A 20437-nucleotide genomic window follows, 5' to 3' on the forward strand; every position below is an offset into this window, starting at 1 on the left:
AGAGCAATCGTCTCCTTCAGCTCACCTTACTTTCACACTGGCTAGCTTGAAGTGAGCGATGTTGACTGCGTCGCATCAATGGAGCATCATCTGGAGACCCTCTGAGTAGTCTGTTGTAACCATTTCTTTGGCTCCTGCTGTTGCTGTCGACCTCGTGTTTTGTTGTCATGTTCGCTGGTCCTGTATAGTACGACATTGGGGGAGCTTTGGGGCATTTCACAAAAGCAATGTCAATGGAGGAATCGGAAGAGGCAGTGGAGCAGTGGTCATAAAGATGGACATCTCCAAGAGATCCACCACCATCTCTGAATAAGCTCTCTGTGCCCAGACCTTCTGGAGGGGGGAGGAACTCTCCAACTGCCTCGGCCAGAGCAGTGCCAGGTGCAATGTGCCGGAAATCTGTGGGTCTGGAGATCAGATAATGCTGGGATGATGATGTGAACGTCTCAGCAACGTTGCTCTCTGGGATGCTGTCAAGACCTGAAAACCAGAGTGGTTTGTTGAGGCAGCGGCATAATTATCATGGCATAATTATCAACGTAACTACAAAGTCTACAGATATCAGACACTTTGGAGCCAAGATGTTTATAATGGTTGACCCAGAGCTCTGAGGGTATTTGTTTGGTTTAGGGGAGGTGATGGTTTTGTGGCATTGGGCTTGAGACCAGATAATCCTCGGTTCAAATGCCAGCCTGACCGGAAAATCACCAAGGGCCCTTGGGCAAGGTCCTTAATTCCCTAGTTGCTCCCGGTGTGTCGTGAGCACCTTTTATGGCAGCACCCTCACATCGGGGTGAATGTGAGACATTATTTGTGAAGTGCTTTGAGCGTCTGATGCAGATGGAAAAGCGCTATAAATGCAGTCCATTTGGACAATGTTCCCCAAAGTTAAGCAGTTTGAGTTTTAGGGCCTTGCTTGCAGACACTTCAACACTTGGCAAATCGGGAGCTGAGCCAAGTGACCCTTCAGGTGCCTGAAGCTAGATCCACCCCTGAATATTAAATAAATCAGAATTTTAGGTTGTCATCTGTAAAGTACAAAACCTAAACCATCTGCTGACCTCTGACGAAATTAATCAAGTGTCTAAGATTAGCTGGATGTATTCCATAATCACAACAAAGGTTCCAGCTCCACATATTCCTACTTTGTCCCTCAGGCCATCAGACTGTTCAACTCCTCACTCGAGGGGAGGAGGAGTAACAGGAAGGCAGAGGACGGGAATGAGAGGAACAGTAGTAGCCAGTAAACCAGTAGCGAGCAGTATTTCTGGTATTTACATTTGTTTATTTATATTTATATTTCCAAATTGTTTGTTTGTTTTTGTTTTTTTGTTTTTTACTTTCACTTTTGATACTCTGTGTGCTTCTTATCCTGTGTGCTGCTATACAATGCTGCTGGAACCTCAATTTCACTGAGTCTTCCCAAGGGATTAATAAAGTTCCATCTAATCTAATCTAATGTAATATTCACAATGTTGCACAAATTTACTTTCTAATTCCTCCTGTGATTTTTGCCTAAGCTCCAGTTACCAGGAGGGATCTGGTTTAAAACCCGGTGCTAAAGTGTTCACCACCTCCAGTGCTCACAAAACTAATTTCTGACAATAAAACAAAGCGTGTCTAAGACCTGACCTGTTTTTTGTGAGTCCAGGTTGGCACTGAAGAGCTGGAGTTGTGAGGGCCACTCCGAATCGTAACGGTGAGGGTCAAAGTCCAGGTTCCGATTCCCATCCCAATTGTGGAAGTGACAAGATGGAATCTGTTCCAGATGGTCTTGGCTAATTAAATGTGAAGCTCCAACACATGATCATATCTCCAGCACACAGGACTCAGGTTTAAAGTGGCCCGTGTCTTCCTATAAAGGAATGTTGCGTTCTGATCAACATTTTGATGGAGTTTGTTTATGATGCAATCACGTTCTGCCCAAACACATTTTCAGTGACATAATGCGTTCACGGTGGCCAGGCGTCCACTGACTCCACAACTTTTCCTGACATTTTTGAAAGCAAACCCAAATTTGATTCGAGGAAGACACCTCAAACTCAGCAAGGTGGCCATCTACTATGCCTGTTATAACATGACAGAGCACAAATGTGAACACATATTTAACAGTACATGCAATAACGAATGTTTCAACCAAAATACGAGGGCTGTCAATAAAGTATAGGTCCTTTTTATTTTTTTCAAAAACTATATGGATTTCATTCATATGTTTTTATGTCAGACATGCTTGAACCCTCGTGCGCATGCGTGAGTTTTTCCACGCCTGTCGGTGACGTCATTCGCCTGTGAGCACTCCTTGTGGGAGGAGTCGTCCAGCACCTCGTTGGAATTCCTTTGTCTGAGAAGTTGCTGAGAGACTGGTGCTTTGTTTGATCAAAATTTTTTTCTAAACCTGTGAGGCACATCGAAGTGGACACGGTTCGAAAAATTAAGCTGGTTTTTGGTGAAAATTTTAACGGCTGATGAGAGATTTTGAGGTGATACTGTCGCTTTAAGGACTTCCCACGGAGTGAGACGTCGCACAGCGGTCCCAGGCGCCGTCGTCAGCCTGTTTCAAGCTGAAAACCTCCACATTTCAGGCTCTATTGATCCAGGACGTCGTGAGAGAACAGAGAAGTTTCAGAAGAAGTCGGTTTCAGCATTTTATTCGGATATTCCACTGTTAAAGGAGATTTTTTTTAATGAAAGACGTGCGGACGGGTCCGTGTGTCGGACGCAGCCGGCGCGGTGCAGTGGCACAGGAAAAACACCTCCGTGTTGATAACCATTTGTAAAATCCAGGCGGCTTTTGATGGCTTTCAGTGGAGTGAGTATATGAGAAATTGTTTAACAGCTGGACATGTTCCAACTTGTCCTTAAGGCTTCCAACAGAGGTTTTTTCCTGTGGCGGAGCATCGCGGCGGCTGCGAACCGACGCTGCAATCCGCCCACACGTCTTTCATTAAAAAATCTCCTTTAACAGTGGAATATCCGGATAAAATGCTGAAACGACTTCTCTGTTCTCTCACGACGTCCTGGATCAATAGAGCCTGAAATGTGGAGGTTTTCAGCTTGAAACAGGCTGACGACGGCGCCTGGGACCGCTGCACAACGTCTCGCTCCGTGGAAAGTCCTTAAAGTGACAGTATCACCTCAAAATCTCTCATCAGCCGTTAAAATTTTCACGGAAAACCAGCTTAATTTTTCGAACCGTGTCCACTTCGATGTGCCTCACAGGTTTAGAAAAAATTTTGATCAAACAAAGCGCCATCTCAGCAACTTCTCAGACAAAGGAATTCGACGGGGGCTGGACGACTCCTCCCACAAGGAGTGCTCACAGGCGAATGACATCACCGACAGGCGTGGAAAAACTCACGCATGCGCACGAGGGTTCAAGCATGTCTGATGTAAAAACATATGAATGAAATCCATATAGTTTTTGAAAAAAATAAAAAGACCTATACTTTATTGACAGACCTTGTGTGTATATAATATATATAATATATATATATATAATATATATATATATAATTATGACTTTACATAGTCATTAATCAAAAAGCCATTCCATTGTGATTGGGGTATTTTGGTTATTTTCTACATTTGTACTATTATTTACCCATCCATTTTCAAGAGTCACAGGGATAGGGGATGTTTGGAGCATATCCTGGTCATTGGGCGAGAGGTGGGGTACACACTCGACAGGCCACCAGTCTGTTACAGGGATGAAACATACAGACAAATGCATTCACACTTTCACACTCACCTACCATTAATGTAGAGCCTCCAGGTCACCTAGCCTGCATGTCTTTGGAAGTGGGAAGGAGCACCCGGGGGTTGACCCACGCAAACACTGAGAGAACATGAAACTCCACACAGAAAGGACCAGGTTGGAAGCAAACCCGGTAGCTTCTCGTTGTGCGGCAACAGTGTTAACCACTAATCCACAATGCTGCTGTACTATATTTACAGATTTAAACAATTTCCATTGATATGTGGACTGAGTGTTGTATTGGTTTGTGTTGTCCAGCAGCTTATGTTCTTTGGTTAATAGTTAAAGTTTAACCCATCTTGAGTTTGCAAACAGTGCCGTTATCTTGGGACTCCGGGCTTTCAGCGAGTTCCTGCCTGGACACGGACATCAAACGTGTATCTGCACACAGTGAAAATGTAGAACTGGAGACATTCACTTATGTCAACATGATATTCACATAGTACTAGACCAAACGTTTGACTGGTACTGTATATCTAGATACTTGGCATGTGAGAGTGAGAGATGCCAGAGAAGACTTTACAGTTGTATGCAAAAGTTTGGGCACCTCTGATAATTTTCATGATTTCCTTTATAAATCATATGATATAGCAGATGAACACACGGATATTTGAGAGAAGTGAAATGAAGTATCTAGTATTTACAGAAAGTGTGCAATTATTTGAACAAAATTGGGCAGGTGCATAAATTTGGGCACCCTTGTCATTTTATTGATTTGAATACATTTAGCACTAATTATTGGAACACAAAATTGGTTTGGTAAGCTCATTGACCCTTGACCTCCTTACACAGGTGAATCCAATCATGAGAAAGGGTATTTAAGGTGGCCATTTGCAAATGTTTCCTCTCTTTGCATCTCTTCTAAGTGGCAACATGGGAGCCTCTAAACAACTCAGAAATGACCTGAAAACAAAGATTGTTCAACATCATGGTTTAAGGGATGGATACAAAAAGCTATCTCAGAGATTTCAGCTGTCAGTTTCTACTGTGAGGAACATAGTGAGGAAATGGAAGACCACAGGCGCAGTACTAGTTAAGGCCCAAAGTGGCAGGCCAAGAAAAATCTCAGATAAGGTGAAGCGAAGGATGGTGAGAACAGTCATAGTCAACTCACAGACCTGCTCCAAAGACCTACAAGATGATCTTGCTGCAGATAGTGTCTCTGTGCATTGTTCAACTATACAGCACACTTTGCACAGGTAGATGCTATATGATGCTGTAATGCAGAAGAAGCCTTTTCTGTGTACGCGCCACAAACGGAGTCACTTGAGGTATACTAAAGCACATTTGGACAAGCCAGCTTCATTTTGGAATAAGGTGCTGTGGACTGATGAAACTAAAATGGAATTATTTGGACATAACAAGGGGCGGTATGCATAGCTGAAAAAGAACAGCATTCCAAGAAAAACACTTGCTACCTACAGTAAAATTTGGAGGTGGTTCCATCATGCTTTGGGGCTGTGTGGCCAGTGCTGGTACTGGGAATCTTGTTAAAGTTGAGGGTCACATGGGTTCCAGTCAATATCAGCAGATTCTTGAGAACAGTGTTCATGAATCAGTGACAAAGTTGAAGTTGTACCGGGGCTGGATCTTTCAACAAGACGACTCTTAACACTGCTCAAAATCTACTAAGGTATTCATGCAGAGGAACAAGTACAATGTTCTGGAATGGCCATCTCAGTCCCCAGACCTGAATATTATTGAAAATCTGTGGTGTGATTTTAAGTGGGCTGTCCATGCTCAGAAACCAACAAACCTGACAGAAGTGGTGATGTTTTAAAGAAGAATGGTTCAAAATACCTTCAGCCAGAATGCAGACTCTCATTGGAAGCTAAAGGAACTGTTTAGAGGCTGTTATTTCTGTAAAAGGAGGATCTACTAATATTGATGTATTTTTTCTGTTGAGGTGCCCAAATGTATGCACCTGCCTAATTTGGTTTAAAGAATTATTGCACACTTTCTCTAAATCCTATAAACTTCATTTCACTTCTCAAATATCACTGTGTCTGACCAAACTCTTACATACACCTGTATGAGTCATGAGATCTCTGTGCCGAGGTGGTATTGTCAATACCTGTCCAGAAGAATAAATGTCCAAATGTGTAGAGTCCTTGTACTTCCTGTCTTACTGTAAAGTTTTAGCCAAGACAGGCATAAGTTCATTTATTAGTGTCTGTCCACAGCTGTACTGTCATCCACAATCCCTAGTTGTTAGTAAATTTAAACAAAAATGCTATTCTGTTATTTTTGCTAGTGAAGTCCAACTCTTTGGAAATGAAATGGACGCACAAAGTGGTGGAATACTTTCACAATGAGGCTCCATGTAAGACTCATGCAGCCCTGCCGTGTTTGTATAATCCTGTCAGATCTCAGATGTTTAGCACAGTAGGTCCTGATTAGTACTTGGGCGAACACCTGTGGCTGTGTGTGTACTCAAGCCGCTGTGGCAACCCGAGCAACTGGGTGCAGGCAGAAATACAAACAACAACTAGAAGGTGACAAATCCACAAGCCATATCTAAGAATCAACCGATATCTAGCGAGTACCACGTGGTGTGATTTCCCATTTGCCCTTATTTTGAGCAATATTTGATCCTCGTTCTTCCTTCTTGTCTGCTTCCTTCGTGCTCCCACTCGTTCGCCAGATAAAAACTGCCTCAGTCCTGCAAATGAGCTGCTCGTCTTTGCAAACTAGCAGTCGTGTTGATATGAGTGGACTGTGTCTGTGTCTGTTCACACTTTCTGTCTCCTGGTTGACACACCCGTGACTTCTTAGTCCAGTTCCTCTCCTCTACGTCTTCACCCACCTCATTTGCTTGCTCATTTTTTCTCTCTGTCACACAGCTGCATATTCACATTCACTCGTGTCTGTTCCACACACACACTGTCACACAAACTAACACTGAGTTGTGTCTCTGCTGTTGTAGGTAACGGACTGAGCGCGCACAATGGAGAGAGGAGCAGCCATCCAGACAGGCAGTTCACCATGCCCCCTAGTGTTCCTGCACGCAAAGACAGGAAAGACATGCCAGTAAGCAGATTTCTTCCATGATACTTGGTGATGTGCCGCAGAGACTGCAGTGAGAAATCAAACGCTTTTCCGTAGTCTGCAGCCATGATTGTTGTTTGATGACTGAATAAAAAGAATCAGAGTTTTGAAACCAAGCATCTTGACGCAAAGATAATTGAGTCAAGAACACAGGTCCTGAGGTAATTGGTTCCGGTGCTTATCCGCGGATTCTGTTGCATGAAGCAGATGAGAGTCCATGGCTCCTCCTGGATGGGACTCCAGTCCATCCCAGGTTACTTTCCCAGCCAAGGCCAGGAACCATTTAAACCTGGGTGGACTGGTACCATGCAGTTGAAGTGTCTTGTCCACTTTTTGAAGTAGAACAGTTCCTATGCCACAGAGCTCTGTTCACAAAAAATGCTGTTAAATTAACAAAGGGGCTTTAAATAGTCAGTATACTGGCTCTTCTTCAGGTTACATCACAGTGTTTCTACACCAGATCTGTGGAGTCTTGCTTTGAACCGAAGTCCATTTGGACTCTACACATTCTGATTGGAACTATGCATTCATTCATTCATTTTCTTCTACTTTTCTGGGTTGTAGTCATGGTGAAAGCAAACCCAACAGCTCATCCCACACTTCCCTATCCTTGACCAAGTCCTCTAATTCTTCCTGGGGAGTCCTGAGGTGTTCCCAAGCCAGCTGGGAAACATAATCCCTCCTGAGATAACCAAACCACCTCAACTGGCTCCTTTTGATGTGAAGAAGCAGTGGCTCTACTCAGAGTCCCTCCCAAATATTCGACCTTCTCACCCTGTCCCCAAGTGTAAACCCAGATACCCAACTTAGGAATACCACTTGTATATGCAACGTCAAATGCTGTGCCCTAGTCTCATATAGATTGTAAAAACGCTGATGTTTATTCTGGCATTATCATATTGCTGACATTTTTATGTAAGGAAACACATGTAAACAATAAATGGACAACATTGAGGACGGAAACATGTCTATGTCATACAATAAATCAATATTGTAAGTATTGTGAGAGGCCTAACCTCTGAGCCACTGTCAAACAGAGATACTACAGACTGTCTTGTGATAACCCCACTTGTAATTCTGTTTTATGGTATAATTTTCACTACACTGTGTTAATTCAATTCATCTATGTTTGTTAGAAACCAATCAGCAACGGACTCCCTCCGACACCAAAAGTACATGTAAGTGTTTTTAGCATAAACATTTCTATAAGTATGCAGGACTTGGTTATGGTGAAACACTATCATACCATATTATTTGTTTCACAACTTTGTTGCTGGTTTTCCGAGCAACACAATCAGATGTGGAACCAACTATGTCCTTTGGAACTCAGTAACTAGCAGCCTCAGAAGAAGTGGTCACATTAAAATGTGCTGAGAAGATGAAAACCTCATCATTTGGGAATCGTTCTGCCTTTAATCTGAAGGGTTTGTAACCTGCACTGCATTTCTTCTCCGCCTCCTGCCATTCGCAGATGGGTGCGTGTTTCTCTAAAGTGTTCAACGGCTGTCCTCTGAAGATCCTTGTGCCACTTCGTGATCAACCCGGATTACCAGAGGTAACTTTAAACGCCACACACAGGGATTAGAGGGATGATATTTACAAGATCTGACCCCAGGACGAGGAGGTTCTTCTCAGTGAAGTCTGTTACCAACAAACTCATTTTAGTTTTGTGTTTCTTTTTGAAAATCAGATCAGTATTTGATATTTGGAGCTGAAGAGGGGATCTACACATTAAACCTCAATGACTGCACGAGACGACAATGGAACAGGTGATGCTGAATATCATACAGACATACGTTAGATACATTTTTCCTCTGTGTAGCCTAAAACATGAGTCTGTCGTGATTTTGTAGCGTGGTTATTATTTGCAGTGTCTTTATTCTCTCTAACTTGTGTTTGTACGCAGCTCTTCCCTCGGCGGTGCACCTGGCTGTACGTCAGAACAACTGTCTGCTCTCCATATCTGGTGAGTTATCTTAAGTCTGCCAAACCGCTGAGGAGGGAGGAGGTTATGTGAAAATTCATTAAGGTATATCTCTATATACATTCCAAATCTAAAGTAGAACTCTACTAGTGTATACTAAGGTACATCTAAAAATCTAAAAAAAGAGTAGAGCCACTTAGGTGCCTGGTCTTGAGAACCAGAGATGGTAGGTTGAAAAGCTTTTTTATCCCATGGGAACTCTCCCTACCCACCTAAGCAGCTCAAGAATATGGACAGCATGTATATAAGTGACATTTACACAATCAGATGGTAAACAACATATACAAATATACTACACATTATTATTAGGTTATTCTCCAGGTACATGGACTTGAGTTAGAAAGGACATACGGTGTAAATCATGCGCCAAATCACTATGAAGTCCGTAGAACCCTTTTTTGAGAAGACACTGCCATCTAGTGGGCTCAGAAAAAAGCTCTTCTAATCTTAATTCTTCATGAGGCCTTATTCAGCCACCACTACCCACTAACCTTACAGCGACATCTACAGGAGCAGAGGAAGTAGTGATCACAGGGATTTGAAGGACATTTTAAATCTGCTTGATGTACATGTATGAGAGCTGGAACAGGCTTCAGTCAGCAACGTCTGTTTGTTTTCCTATGAAATCACGTCAAAGTGAAATGCACCTATAAGAAAAGTGTTTGAACAGAAATTTGACTCGGGTGATGACGCACAGTAAGAATGGGGGGGGACGCTGGGGTTAGATGTTGTTATTGCTGTTGTTTTTTTGCTACTTTGAGGGTGTTATTTTTCCTTGGCATCTGTTTTTTGTAGCCCCCTTTAACATAACAGTGTGATTAAAAAGAAATGACGCGTCAGTTAAAAATATTGACGTCATCTCATTTTCAGTGTTGGCATAATCGATTGTAGCAAATAATCGCAGAATCCCTGTTAACGTGCATTTTCATCGACACCATTTTTTACCATCATTTTTTTTTCCATCCCCATGCTGGGTTTGTTTGCGGCAGCGACCTGCTGAACATTTTTCCGTTAACGTTCTTGTCGCCTTTGATACCATATTGAGTAAATTTAGTTTTTCTTCTTTATTACATTGTGTGCTATGTATTTTTTTATTATTATTATTTTTTCTTCAGGTAAAGCATCCCAGCTGTACTCTCATAGTCTGAGTGGACTCTTTGAACAGGCCAGACATTTGCAGAAGTTACCGGTCTCCATACCTACACATAAACTGCCTGTAAAATGATCCCAAGGTGAGTATGGAAAGCATCATATAATAAAATCTTTTTTCACTCCAGTTATTTGGATGACTTGTAATCTTCTGTCTGTTTTAATGTGTTAAAGTTAAAACGAATCACATCCATGTGCCATTCTGCTTAATTTTTCCCATTTTCTTGTCTGTTTTACAGGAAGTTTGCTGTGTCCAAAAAATCCCAGACACTAAAGGTTGCCAAAAGTGCTGCGTAGGTGAGTTTGTTAGAAGGCTAATGTCTGTTTATGGTGATGTACTTTATCACCTCTATTTAAAAAAAAAACCTCTTTTAGTGTTACAGTCAAATAAAATACAATATACAACTAACAGTAGATGTTAATGCACCATTCAGAGAATCTGTTTTTATGCTTAAATTTCATCCTGTGTAACAATATACATAATTATGAGTGCTGATGGCTGGTTTTGTTCCCCTGCAGTGCGTAACCCATACACAGGTCATAAGTACCTGTGTGGAGCGTTCCAGTCCAGCGTCATGCTGTTGGAGTGGGTGGAACCCATGCAGAAGTTCATGCTCATCAAAGTCAGTGTTTTTTTGTTTGTTAGTTTTTGTTGTTTTAATCTGGAAAATTCCTCAGTTTATCTTCTTGGTCATTAAATAAGTAAACTTGCTAAAGCAATTAGCACCTGACTGATGTGGATTTATATATATCGGCCAATATATACATTTTAAAAATGGCAATAATTCCAAACATTTCATTATCAAACCCTTACTGACAGAGAAGTGTAACTGAGGCTCGATGTTTTACAGTTTAAACATGAACTTTATTAGAAATAACTGAAAATGGTGGCCAAGTGGTTAGTGCACTTACCTCAACAAAATATAAATGCAACACTTTTGGTTTTGCTCCCATTTTGTATGAGATGAACTCAAAGATCTAAAACTTTTTCCACATACACAATATCACCATTTCCTCAAATATGGTTTACAACCAGTCATAAATCTGTGATAGTGAGCACTTCTCCTTTGCTGAGATAACCCATCCCACCTCACAGGTGTGCCATATCAAGATGCGGATTAGACACCATGATTAGTGCACAGGTGTGCCTTAGACTGCCCACAATAAAAGGCCACTCTGAAAGGTGCAGTTTTGTTTTATTGGGGGGGGATACCAGTCAGTATCTGGTGTGACCACCATTTGCCTCATGCAGTGCAACACATCTCCTTCGCATAGAGTTGATCAGGTTGTCAATTGTGGCCTGTGGAATGTTGGTCCACTCCTCTTCAATGGCTGTGTGAAGTTGCTGGATATTGGCAGGACTGGTACACGCTATCGTATACCCGGTCCAGAGCATCCCAAACATGCTCAGTGGGTGACATGTCCGGTGAGTATGCCGGCCATGCAAGAACTGGGACAGTTTCAGCTAACAAGAATTGTGTACAGATCCTTGCAACATGGGGCCAGTGCATTATCCTGCTGCAACATGAGGTGATGTTCTTGGATGTATGGCACAACAGTGGGGCCTCAGGATCTCGTCACGGTATCTCTGTGCATTCAAAATGCCATCAATAAAATGCACCTGTGTTCGTCCATAACAGACACCTGCCCATACCATAACCCCACCGCCACCATGGCCACTCGATCCACAACATTGACATCAGAAAACCGCTCACCCACACAACGCCACACACGCTGTCTGCCATCTGCCCTGGACAGTGTGAAACGGATTCATCCATGAGAGAACACCTCTCCAACGTGCCAAACACCAGCGAATGTGAGCATTTGCCCACTCAAGTCGGTTACAACGACGAACTGGAGTCAGGTCGAGACCCCGAGAGGATGACGAGCATGCAGATGAGCTTCCCTGAGACGGTTTCTGACAGTTTGTGCAGAAATTCTTTGGTTATGCAAACCGATTGTTTCAGCAGCTGTCCGAGTGGGCTGGGTCCTGGGCTGGTGTGGTTACACGTGGTCTGCGGGTGTGAGGCTGGTTGGATGTACTGCCAAATTCTCTGAAACGCCTTTGGAGACGGCTTATGGTAGAGAAATGAACATTCAATACACGAGCAACAGCTCTGGTTGACGATTCCTGCTGTCAGCATGCCAATTGCACGCTCCCTCAAATCTTGCGACATCTGTGGCATTGTGCTGTGTGATAAAACTGCACCTTTCAGAGTGCCTTTTATTGTGGGCCAGTCTAAGGCACACCTGTGCACTATCATGGTGTCTAATCAGCATCTTGATATGGCACACCGTGAGGTGGGTGGATTATCTCAGCAAGGAGAAGTGCTCACTATCACAGATTTAGACTGGTTTGTGAACAATATTTGAGAGAGAAATGGTGATATTGTGTATGTGGAAAAAGTTTAGATCTTTGAGTTCATCTCATACAAAATGGGAGCAAAACCAAAAGTGTTGCGTTTCTATTTTTGTTGAGTGTAGTTTCAGTGCGAAGGTTCCCGGTTCAAACCCACCCCCTGACACATTCCTCCATGAAATTGTGGAGTTGTGTCAGGAAGGACATCCAGCATAAAACTTTTGCCAAATCATTATGCAGATCCACCTCGGACCTGCTGGGGTGACCCCCGAGAGAAAACAAGGGAGCAGCCATAGGGACTTACTATAATTATAACCAACAACCAACCAATGTATATCACCGCGTTCTTCACATCGGATCGGCAGTTGCTGTATCACGTTGCTCAGCTTTTGCATGAAGTAGACTTCTTTGTTTATTTTTTCCCCACCTAGCTGTTGGTATAGCAACCGCTTGTCTCAATGCTGTAAAGCCGCCACTCTGATTAAAAATTAATGGCAGCTGGTCGCTTTGGCCGCTGTCTCATGTAGCTAATGTGACCAAGAGGTGATGCTTGACAGTATTGTAAATCATGTTGTCAGAGCGGCCTCTCTTGGACACACCTTCGCAATGACACAATTTTCAATAGACAAAAGCATTTTTTTTCTTTTGCATTTATTTGCTAAAATATAGTTTACAACATCAACAAAAATAATGCAATACCTGTTTGTGAAAGGTTCATATCGTCCAGTGTTATTGACCAACTGTTTAGGCTCTAAAGCAAATATTTATTTTCCTTTCTCATATTTTTAGGCCCTATAGAAATTTGCTGTTCATGTTTTCTAAATGCCAGAATAAGTCATTCGTGACATTTTAATGCCATAGTGATGATATGTCAAAACATTTTCACTAAAATTTTTGGGAGATGTAGTTAAGACTGTTATAATATCCGTCTGTACCAAACATTTGTCACTATATGCCCACAGCCCTTGGCCAAAAAAATCTTGGCATATGAGTAGTCCATGGGAGGGGTGATCACCATAGCAACAGTGACCTGATTTGGATATTCATTAGGTTACAGAGTCAATTGTATTATGGTTTATAAACACTATAATACTTGAGGTAATCACACAAAGTTTTGACACAACCTGGAACTGAGTAAAGGTACCAGCTTAAGGATCAGATGACTTCTCTATTTAAGGTAACAAGATCATTACCCAAGTGTAGAATTTACCCAAAAGCTGGGCGAAGGATTTGGTTCTTCCCGGCTTCTTGTTCTCACTTCCTGTCTGTACATCTTTCCAACAGAACATCGACTTCCCTTTGCCGTGTCCGTTGGAGGTCTTTGAGATGCGGTGGTCCCAGAGCAGACCTACCCTCTGATCTGTGTGGCCGTCAGTAAAGGCACCGAACTCAACCAGGTTGTCAGGTTTGGCACCGTCAACCCCAATGCCACCTCTTCCTGGTTCACAGAAGCGGGTATGAACAGACCTTTATGTTACACCAGACCTGGGCAAACTGCGGCCCGGGGCCACATGCGGCCCTTTGCATGTCTCTGTCCGGCCCTCATGAGGTCTGTGATTATTATTACGTATATTAAAAATGTCAAGCTTGTGTGTTGCAAATCATTAGAGAGGTTTATTTTGGTATATTTAAATATTAACATATTATTACAATAATAAAAATGACCTATAATAGCTATTAAATAGGTAATTTTTTGTAAAATTTGTAATGGGAGACAGCTGAGTTATCGATGGTGTGGCCCTCTGACATAATTCAGGTTCCCTATGTGGCCCATTGTAAAAATTAATTGCCCACCCCTGTGTTACACCGACAGCTCGGTGGTTGCACAATACTGAAACAGTTTGGATTAACTTTTACTACACACACTGCAAATACAGCCCTTCGCTTCATCTCTCTCTTCGCAGACACTCCACAGACATGTGTCATCCACGTTACTCAGCTCGAGAGAGATACGATCCTTGTCTGCCTCGACAGTGAGTAATAAATTGAATGGTGTTTTTGATCAGGTCAAAATTCAGACATTTACACCAGATTAACTAGGCATTTGCTGAGCTGCTACTTTTCCCGCATTTTTCTTTCAGGATGTATAAAGATAGTGAATCTCCAAGGGAGATTAAAGTCCAGCAGGAAGTTGTCAGCTGAGCTCACGTTCAACTTCCAGATTGAAGCTATAGGTGAAAGTTACACCGTCATATTGTAAATTACTTAGTCATGAAAGTGGACCTGACCACAGTAAGATGGACTGAGAATAACGGGCATGAGAATTCCCCGTGGATATCCAAGTTTGAATGAAATTGGAGTACTGTTGCAGTTATGATGAATAAAGCTGGATAGCTGCATTTTACTGGTCGAAGTAGGTAGATGTTGGAACATCATCTACTACAATGTCACAAATGCCTGAAATCTAGTTACACTGACCGATACAAAATATCTTATCCAGCATTAAAGTGTACTGCGTAGGGCCATCGTATCAATTGCACAATGCTGTGATCTTTGGGGGATCTGTGGATACCCTGATCGCAGCACTTAAGAACCTGAGTGAAGAATCTGAGTGTCGGATTTTACAGTTGTCCTGAATAAAGATTAAGGTCCAGCCTTTTAATAACTTCCTGGAGTTGCTCGTCATAAGTGGATCTGTATGTGGTGAAAGTGTTGAACTTGTAGAGGCTCTCGCTTCTCTCTGCAGTAACATTCAAGGTCTTCAGCCTTTGAGATCAGAGACTCCTGGGAAGAGCTGATGGAGTCATGAGGTCACTGGACAGAGGTGTTTGGCGATGCTGAGATCTTTGCAGCAGAACCAAGGTCAAAGTCTTCAGGATCCTGGGGCTTCCTGTCTCCTTTTATGACGCTTGCAAGTTAACGAAAGACCTAAAAGAATGACTAGAGGTCTTTGGTACCAGATCTCTCTGGAAAGTCCTGAGTACACTGGACTGACTTTGTGTCAAATGAGGGTAACTTGAGTAGACTAGGATGAGGAGTATCACTTGCCTTTTGAGGGAGTGTCAGCTTTGACACTTTGGCCATGTAACACGGAGGGGTCTGAAATTTTCATCTTAGGTGCATGTCCACTGTGAGAGACATAATCTAAAAAAAGAAAAAAATCCGGAAATCAATGTATGATTTTTTTAAATAATGTATTTGTATGTTGCTGCTGCAAATAAGTACTTGAACCCCTACCAACCAGCAGAATTCTGGCTCTCACAGACCTGTTAATTTTTCTTTAAGAAGCCCTCTTATTCTGCACTCTTACCTGTATTAACTGCACATGTTTGAACTTGTTACCTGTATAAAGACACCTGTTCACACAATCAATCACACTCCAACCTGTCCACCATAGCCAAGACCAAAGAGCTGTCTAAGGACACCAGGGACAAAACTGTAGACCTGCACAAGGCTGGGATGGACTACAGGACAACAGGCAAGCAGCTTGGTAGAAGACAACTGTTATGATTATTTATTAGAAAGTGGAAGAAACACAAGATGACTGTCAGTCTCCCTCGGTCTGGGATTCTATGCAAGATCTCACTTTGTGGGCTAAGGATGATTCTGAGAAAGCTCAGAACTACACAGGAGGACCTGGTCAATGACCTGAAGAGAGCTGGGACCACAGTCACAAAGATTACATTAGTAACACATGATGCTGTCATGGTTTAAAATCCTGCAGGGCAGCAAGGCCCCCCCCGCTCAAGCCAGCACATGTCCAGGCCCGTTTCAAGTTCACCAATAACCATCTGGATTTTCCAGAGGAGGCATGGGAGAAGGTCATGTGGTCAGATGAGACCAGAATAGAGCTTTTTGGAATCAACTCCACTTACCATGTTTAGAGGATGAGAACAACCCCAAGAAAACCATCCCAACCGTGAAGCATGGGGGTGGAAACATCATACTCTGGGGGTGCTCTTCTGCAAAGGGGACAGGACGACTGCAACCGTATTGAAGGGAGGGATGGATGGGGGGTCAATGTATTGCGAGATTTTGGCAAACAACTTCCTTCCCTCAGATGACCCCAAACACACAGCCAGGGCAACAAAGGAGGGGCTCCGTAAGAAGCATTTCAAGGTCCTGGAGTGGCCTGGCCAGCCTCCAGACCTGAACTCAATAGAAAATTTTTGGAGGGAGCTGAAACTCCAAACCTGAAAGATCTAGAGAAGATCTGTATGGAGGAGTGGACCCAAAATCCCTGCTGCAGTGTGTGCAAACCTGGTGAAAAACTACAGGAAACGTTGACCTCTGTAACTGCAAACAAAGGCGACTGTACCAAAATATTAACATTGATTTTCACAGGGGTCAAATACTTATTTGAAGCAGTAATATACAAATAAATTATTAAAAAATCATACATTGTGATTTCCGGATTTTTTTTTTTTAGATTATTTGTCTCACAGTGGAAATGCACCTACGATGAAAATTTCAGGACCCCTCCATGATTTCTAAGTGGGAGAATTTGCAAAATCGCAGGGTGTAAAATACTTATTTTCCTCACTGTAGGTGCTGAGTGTTGAGGACGCCATTAGATGGAGAAGAATATGAGGGTGCCCTGATTTTACCGGGCTGAGTGGAAGATGGCTTCTTTTGAGTGATGGGGGTGGACCGGTAGTCCTGACTGCATAGTTGATATCCAGAATCCAAGAGGTTCCGGGTTGCAATGTATACAGTAATACGCATTGACAGTGCAAGCACCCAGACTTGACTTCCGCTGGGAATTCTTCTGCCTGGGATAAGAAAATTAATAGATATTTGAACTTGGGTTTGTGTGTAGAGTTTGAAATCGTTCATCCTCATTTATTTAATCCATGATGGGGTTTGTTTTGCAGTTTGTCTCCAAGACAGTGTGTTGGCCTTCTGGCGGCATGGCATGCAGGGTCGGAGTTTCAAGACAAACGAGGTGAGACTGTGTACTCGCTGACTTGGGTAGTAATCCATGAGTAATCCATCATGGTCATTTCATCCAACATGAAATGACCAGCATAGCTTGGAAAATGTTGCACTCGTCCTGCTTCGACCTCAGTCTCTGTTTCTCTCTTTTCAGATCACACAGGAGATCTCTGACAGCACACGTATCTTCAGACTACTCGGGTCAGACAGGTGAGAAACACAACACACCTGCCAGTAAATGGCATTGAACACAAAACACTTCAGGCTCTGTTAACGTCTGTTCTGATGTTTCATCACTGAAGACGTGCTGACTGTAGACACCCGGAGGCCGAGGACGAAGGCCTCTCTCTGCCCAGGTACCCTCACTGCTCCTTGGCCACAGCTGGTCCAAACTCTGCCTCTTTCTCTCAGGGCTTGGGGCTGTTTAATGCCAGCTGCATGGGTCAGGAGTATTTGAGGAACAGACGGGGTTTAACATAATGAGACAAATTTTTTCGAGAGTTTACCCTTGAAGCATTGGGACCATAAACACCAAACCTCTGATGCAGCTTTTTGAACTCTGGTTAGGACAGTGGCGTCCAAATACATTCCAGAAAGGAGATTTCACTCAGGAACTCATTCCATCTGCTCAGTGATGTTTAATCAGTGAAATCACCTGCTGGAGTCAGTGGTTGCAAAGAAAACCTGCCCCCTCTTGGCCCTTTCTAGAATGTCTTTGGACTCCACTGTGTTAGGACTTTAGCAGTGCATCAATCTAATGTAAAAAAAAAAAAAAAGTTGATGCATTTCTAATACTGGAGTGATATTAAAATAAAAGCAGGTCAGTGTTGGTAAAACCTGTATAAATTCTGTAAAATGGACATAATGACTGTTTGGAACAAAGCTATTGGTGTTTATGGTTGCAGTGTTATTATGCAGAGTGTAAGTTTATGGGGTCTGTGTGTAAGGAGCATTAATGCTTTCTTTAGGTTTCCTGAGGGTGACTGTGGTGTCATTCGTGGCTCAGTGTCTGGCTTATTTTAGGATTGTTGGATCATCATCTTCTGCTTTGTTCGGTGACAATAATGTGGCTTTTTCAGGGTTGGGCCAATGCCTGTGTGGGTCCTTTGCTCATGTTCTATAGCTACAGTAAATCTCAAATCTTTGCAAAGCTTCCACTGGCCACGTTTTTAAGTTGTTTCCACCCCTCCACCCCAATGAAAAAACACAACACTGCTGTATGGTGGGGGTTGTTTTATCAGGAATTGAAGGCAAAAAAGTTGGTCACACTGGCATTTCAAAACCTTTTATGATCGTATGTGGAGCATTGTGGCTGGCAAACAGTTAGTGCACTTGCTTCCAAAGCAGAAGGTTCTCAGTTCAAAACCACTTCTGCCCTTTCTCCATGGAATATCAGGAAAGACACCCAGCGTAAAAATTTGTGCCAAATCAATGTACAGATACATATCCTATCTGCTGTGGAGCAAAACAACTTGAAATACGATGACACAACTTATTTATGAGTGTTTGTAGAGCAGTGGGATAAGGAGTGGAACAACCAGTAGTTGTCCCACCAACAGAACCAATGGTTCAATTCCTTGTTTCGGTACCTATGTATATCCTTGGATAAAAGACATCAGCTGAAATGTCCCAGTCCACCTACTCCTGGTGGACTGGGACATTTCGTCTGAGGAAGGGCAGTATGCCCGAAACGTCTCGCCTTTACTAATAAAACTTTTTTGCATGGGAGCGTTTCAGTGGTGCGGATCATTCAATTTTTTGGTTAGTCCACCTACTCACCATGGCTGGGGAAGTAACCTGCGTCCCATCCAGGGGGAGTCATAGGGAGTCTCCTCCCCTTTGTTCTTCTGTATCCAGGGCTAAGTCTCAGGGATGCACTAAAATTGGTTCCCGATGTCCTGCATGGACCCTTAGATCTATATAGGACCTCGAGTTCGATATAGGACAATAGACTCTTACTCAGTCAGTGATCTTACTCAGTTGCATTCGTGACATTTGATATTCGTGTACACTGACTGGCTCCATGTCGTGGGACTGCAGGACTTTCAAAAAGATACTTGGCCGCCCAAATTCCAGCTGTCAACTCCAGTGTGACCAACACCTTTGATGTGATGAATATTTTGTGGCGTCCTTTCAAGCTTAAGGGAATTGTGATTGTTTTGCAGAGTGGTGGTTCTGGAGAGCAGACCTACCGAAAACCCTACAGCCCACAGCAACCTGTACATCCTGGCTGGCCATGAAAACAGCTACTGATACACACGCTCTAGAAACGGACAGCCAGCCGCCGGGAGAATCACCGCCACCCACGCCAACCCTACCGCTAAGTACCCATGCAACCAACCTTAAATCTTCACAACCAGCCTGCTGGAAGTCCGCCCGAGGAGGCGGGTGGCATCCAAGTCCAGGACACTGTTTTCAGGTTGCCGCCAATTATAAATAGAGCTTGCATATCAGCACGCCGTAATGTAGTGAAGCCAGGGACCACTTCAGGCTCTCTTTGAGGTGGAGGTCTCTATGGGTCCACATCTTACAACTTACACATTTTCTAGAAAAGCTGGATGTCAGCACACATGCTGATGTTACCAAGTGGATCAAATATTGGCCAGATGTTCTGCTGCTTGTTTAGTTTTCACTAACACCAAATAAATCAGAAGATATCCACAATATGATCGGTTCCATCCACCTAGAGAGAGAGAGTGAGAGAACACCAAACGTGAAAAGAACCACAAAATCACTACAACAAACAAGCGTTATGAGCAGAATTAAATCTTTGCACGTTCCACTTGAATCGGTTCATGGATGAGAAACAAGCAGGAGACGTGCAGAACAGATTCAGGTCAGTTCCTTCAAACTGAATGGACCCCTGAAGACCACTACAGAACATAGGACCCTGCACCACACCGGGGACATTTTGAAAGGTGGCATAGTGACATGAGATGATGGGTCATCCAGCTCCTTTGGTGTCTTCAGCTGAAGAATCGAGACTCGTTCACAAAACCGCCTGCCCCCCATCCCCCATACGCCTCACTGGAAAAACCGCACCGAGCACCGTCTAACTTTAGCACTGCTGCTACTCATCCTACATGTACTGCTAGCGCTACTAGTTCTGAACCTGCACAGAAACGCCATGTTGCACAGAAAATATCACCTGTTCCTCGCTCTGGCTCTCCTTTTTTCTTTTTCTTTTTTTTTTTTACTGCAATTTTATTTATTGTGGCATGTTAAAACTTTACCGATTGGGATTGTCTTCCTGTTTCGGTTTAAAAAA

General features: G+C 43.1%; 2 protein-coding genes and 1 long non-coding RNA gene across 3 annotated transcripts; 2 read left to right on the top strand and 1 right to left on the bottom strand.

The window, feature by feature from the left end:
- On the bottom strand, positions 1-1997 carry LOC117523847. Its single transcript, XM_034185461.1, has 3 exons — positions 1957-1997; positions 1633-1778; positions 1-480 (listed from the first exon to the last, which is right to left on the bottom strand). The coding sequence occupies exons 1-3, from the start codon at positions 1995-1997 to the stop codon at positions 17-19; spliced, it is 651 nt and encodes a 216-aa protein (XP_034041352.1). The 3' UTR covers positions 1-16.
- Positions 1998-6651: 4654 nt separating this feature from the next.
- LOC117523778 lies at positions 6652-8327 on the top strand. The gene is made up of 3 exons (XR_004564618.1): positions 6652-6784; positions 7939-7980; positions 8274-8327. It is a non-coding gene; the product is annotated as an uncharacterized LOC117523778 (long non-coding RNA).
- Positions 8328-8562: 235 nt separating this feature from the next.
- On the top strand, positions 8563-20437 carry LOC117523848 (mitogen-activated protein kinase kinase kinase kinase 3-like). The gene is made up of 11 exons (XM_034185462.1): positions 8563-8571; positions 8709-8768; positions 10175-10232; positions 10455-10562; positions 13621-13749; positions 14199-14267; positions 14376-14468; positions 17109-17179; positions 17324-17379; positions 17472-17525; positions 19335-20437. The coding sequence occupies exons 1-11, from the start codon at positions 8563-8565 to the stop codon at positions 19420-19422; spliced, it is 795 nt and encodes a 264-aa protein (XP_034041353.1). The 3' UTR covers positions 19423-20437.

Source organism: Thalassophryne amazonica, chromosome 13 (assembly GCF_902500255.1).
Source record: "Thalassophryne amazonica chromosome 13, fThaAma1.1, whole genome shotgun sequence".
In the NCBI taxonomy this organism is placed as follows: domain Eukaryota; kingdom Metazoa; phylum Chordata; class Actinopteri; order Batrachoidiformes; family Batrachoididae; genus Thalassophryne; species Thalassophryne amazonica.

What these genes read in the sequence shown, in the direction of transcription:
- LOC117523847 (XM_034185461.1), bottom strand. Translation starts at nt 1,997, where the DNA reads ATGTCAGGAAAAGTTGTGGAGTCAGTGGACGCCTGGCCACC. An exon ending in TCAGTGGACGCCTGGCCACC is followed by an intron (nt 1,779 to 1,956) that starts GTGAACGCATTA and finishes ACATTTAATTAG; the next exon opens with CCAAGACCATCTGGAACAGA. An exon ending in CCTGGACTCACAAAAAACAG is followed by an intron (nt 481 to 1,632) that starts GTCAGGTCTTAG and finishes TCTGGTTTTCAG; the next exon opens with GTCTTGACAGCATCCCAGAG.
- LOC117523848 (XM_034185462.1), top strand. An exon ending in GGAGTTTCAAGACAAACGAG is followed by an intron (nt 17,180 to 17,323) that starts GTGAGACTGTGT and finishes CTCTCTTTTCAG; the next exon opens with ATCACACAGGAGATCTCTGA. An exon ending in GAAGGCCTCTCTCTGCCCAG is followed by an intron (nt 17,526 to 19,334) that starts GTACCCTCACTG and finishes ATTGTTTTGCAG; the next exon opens with AGTGGTGGTTCTGGAGAGCA.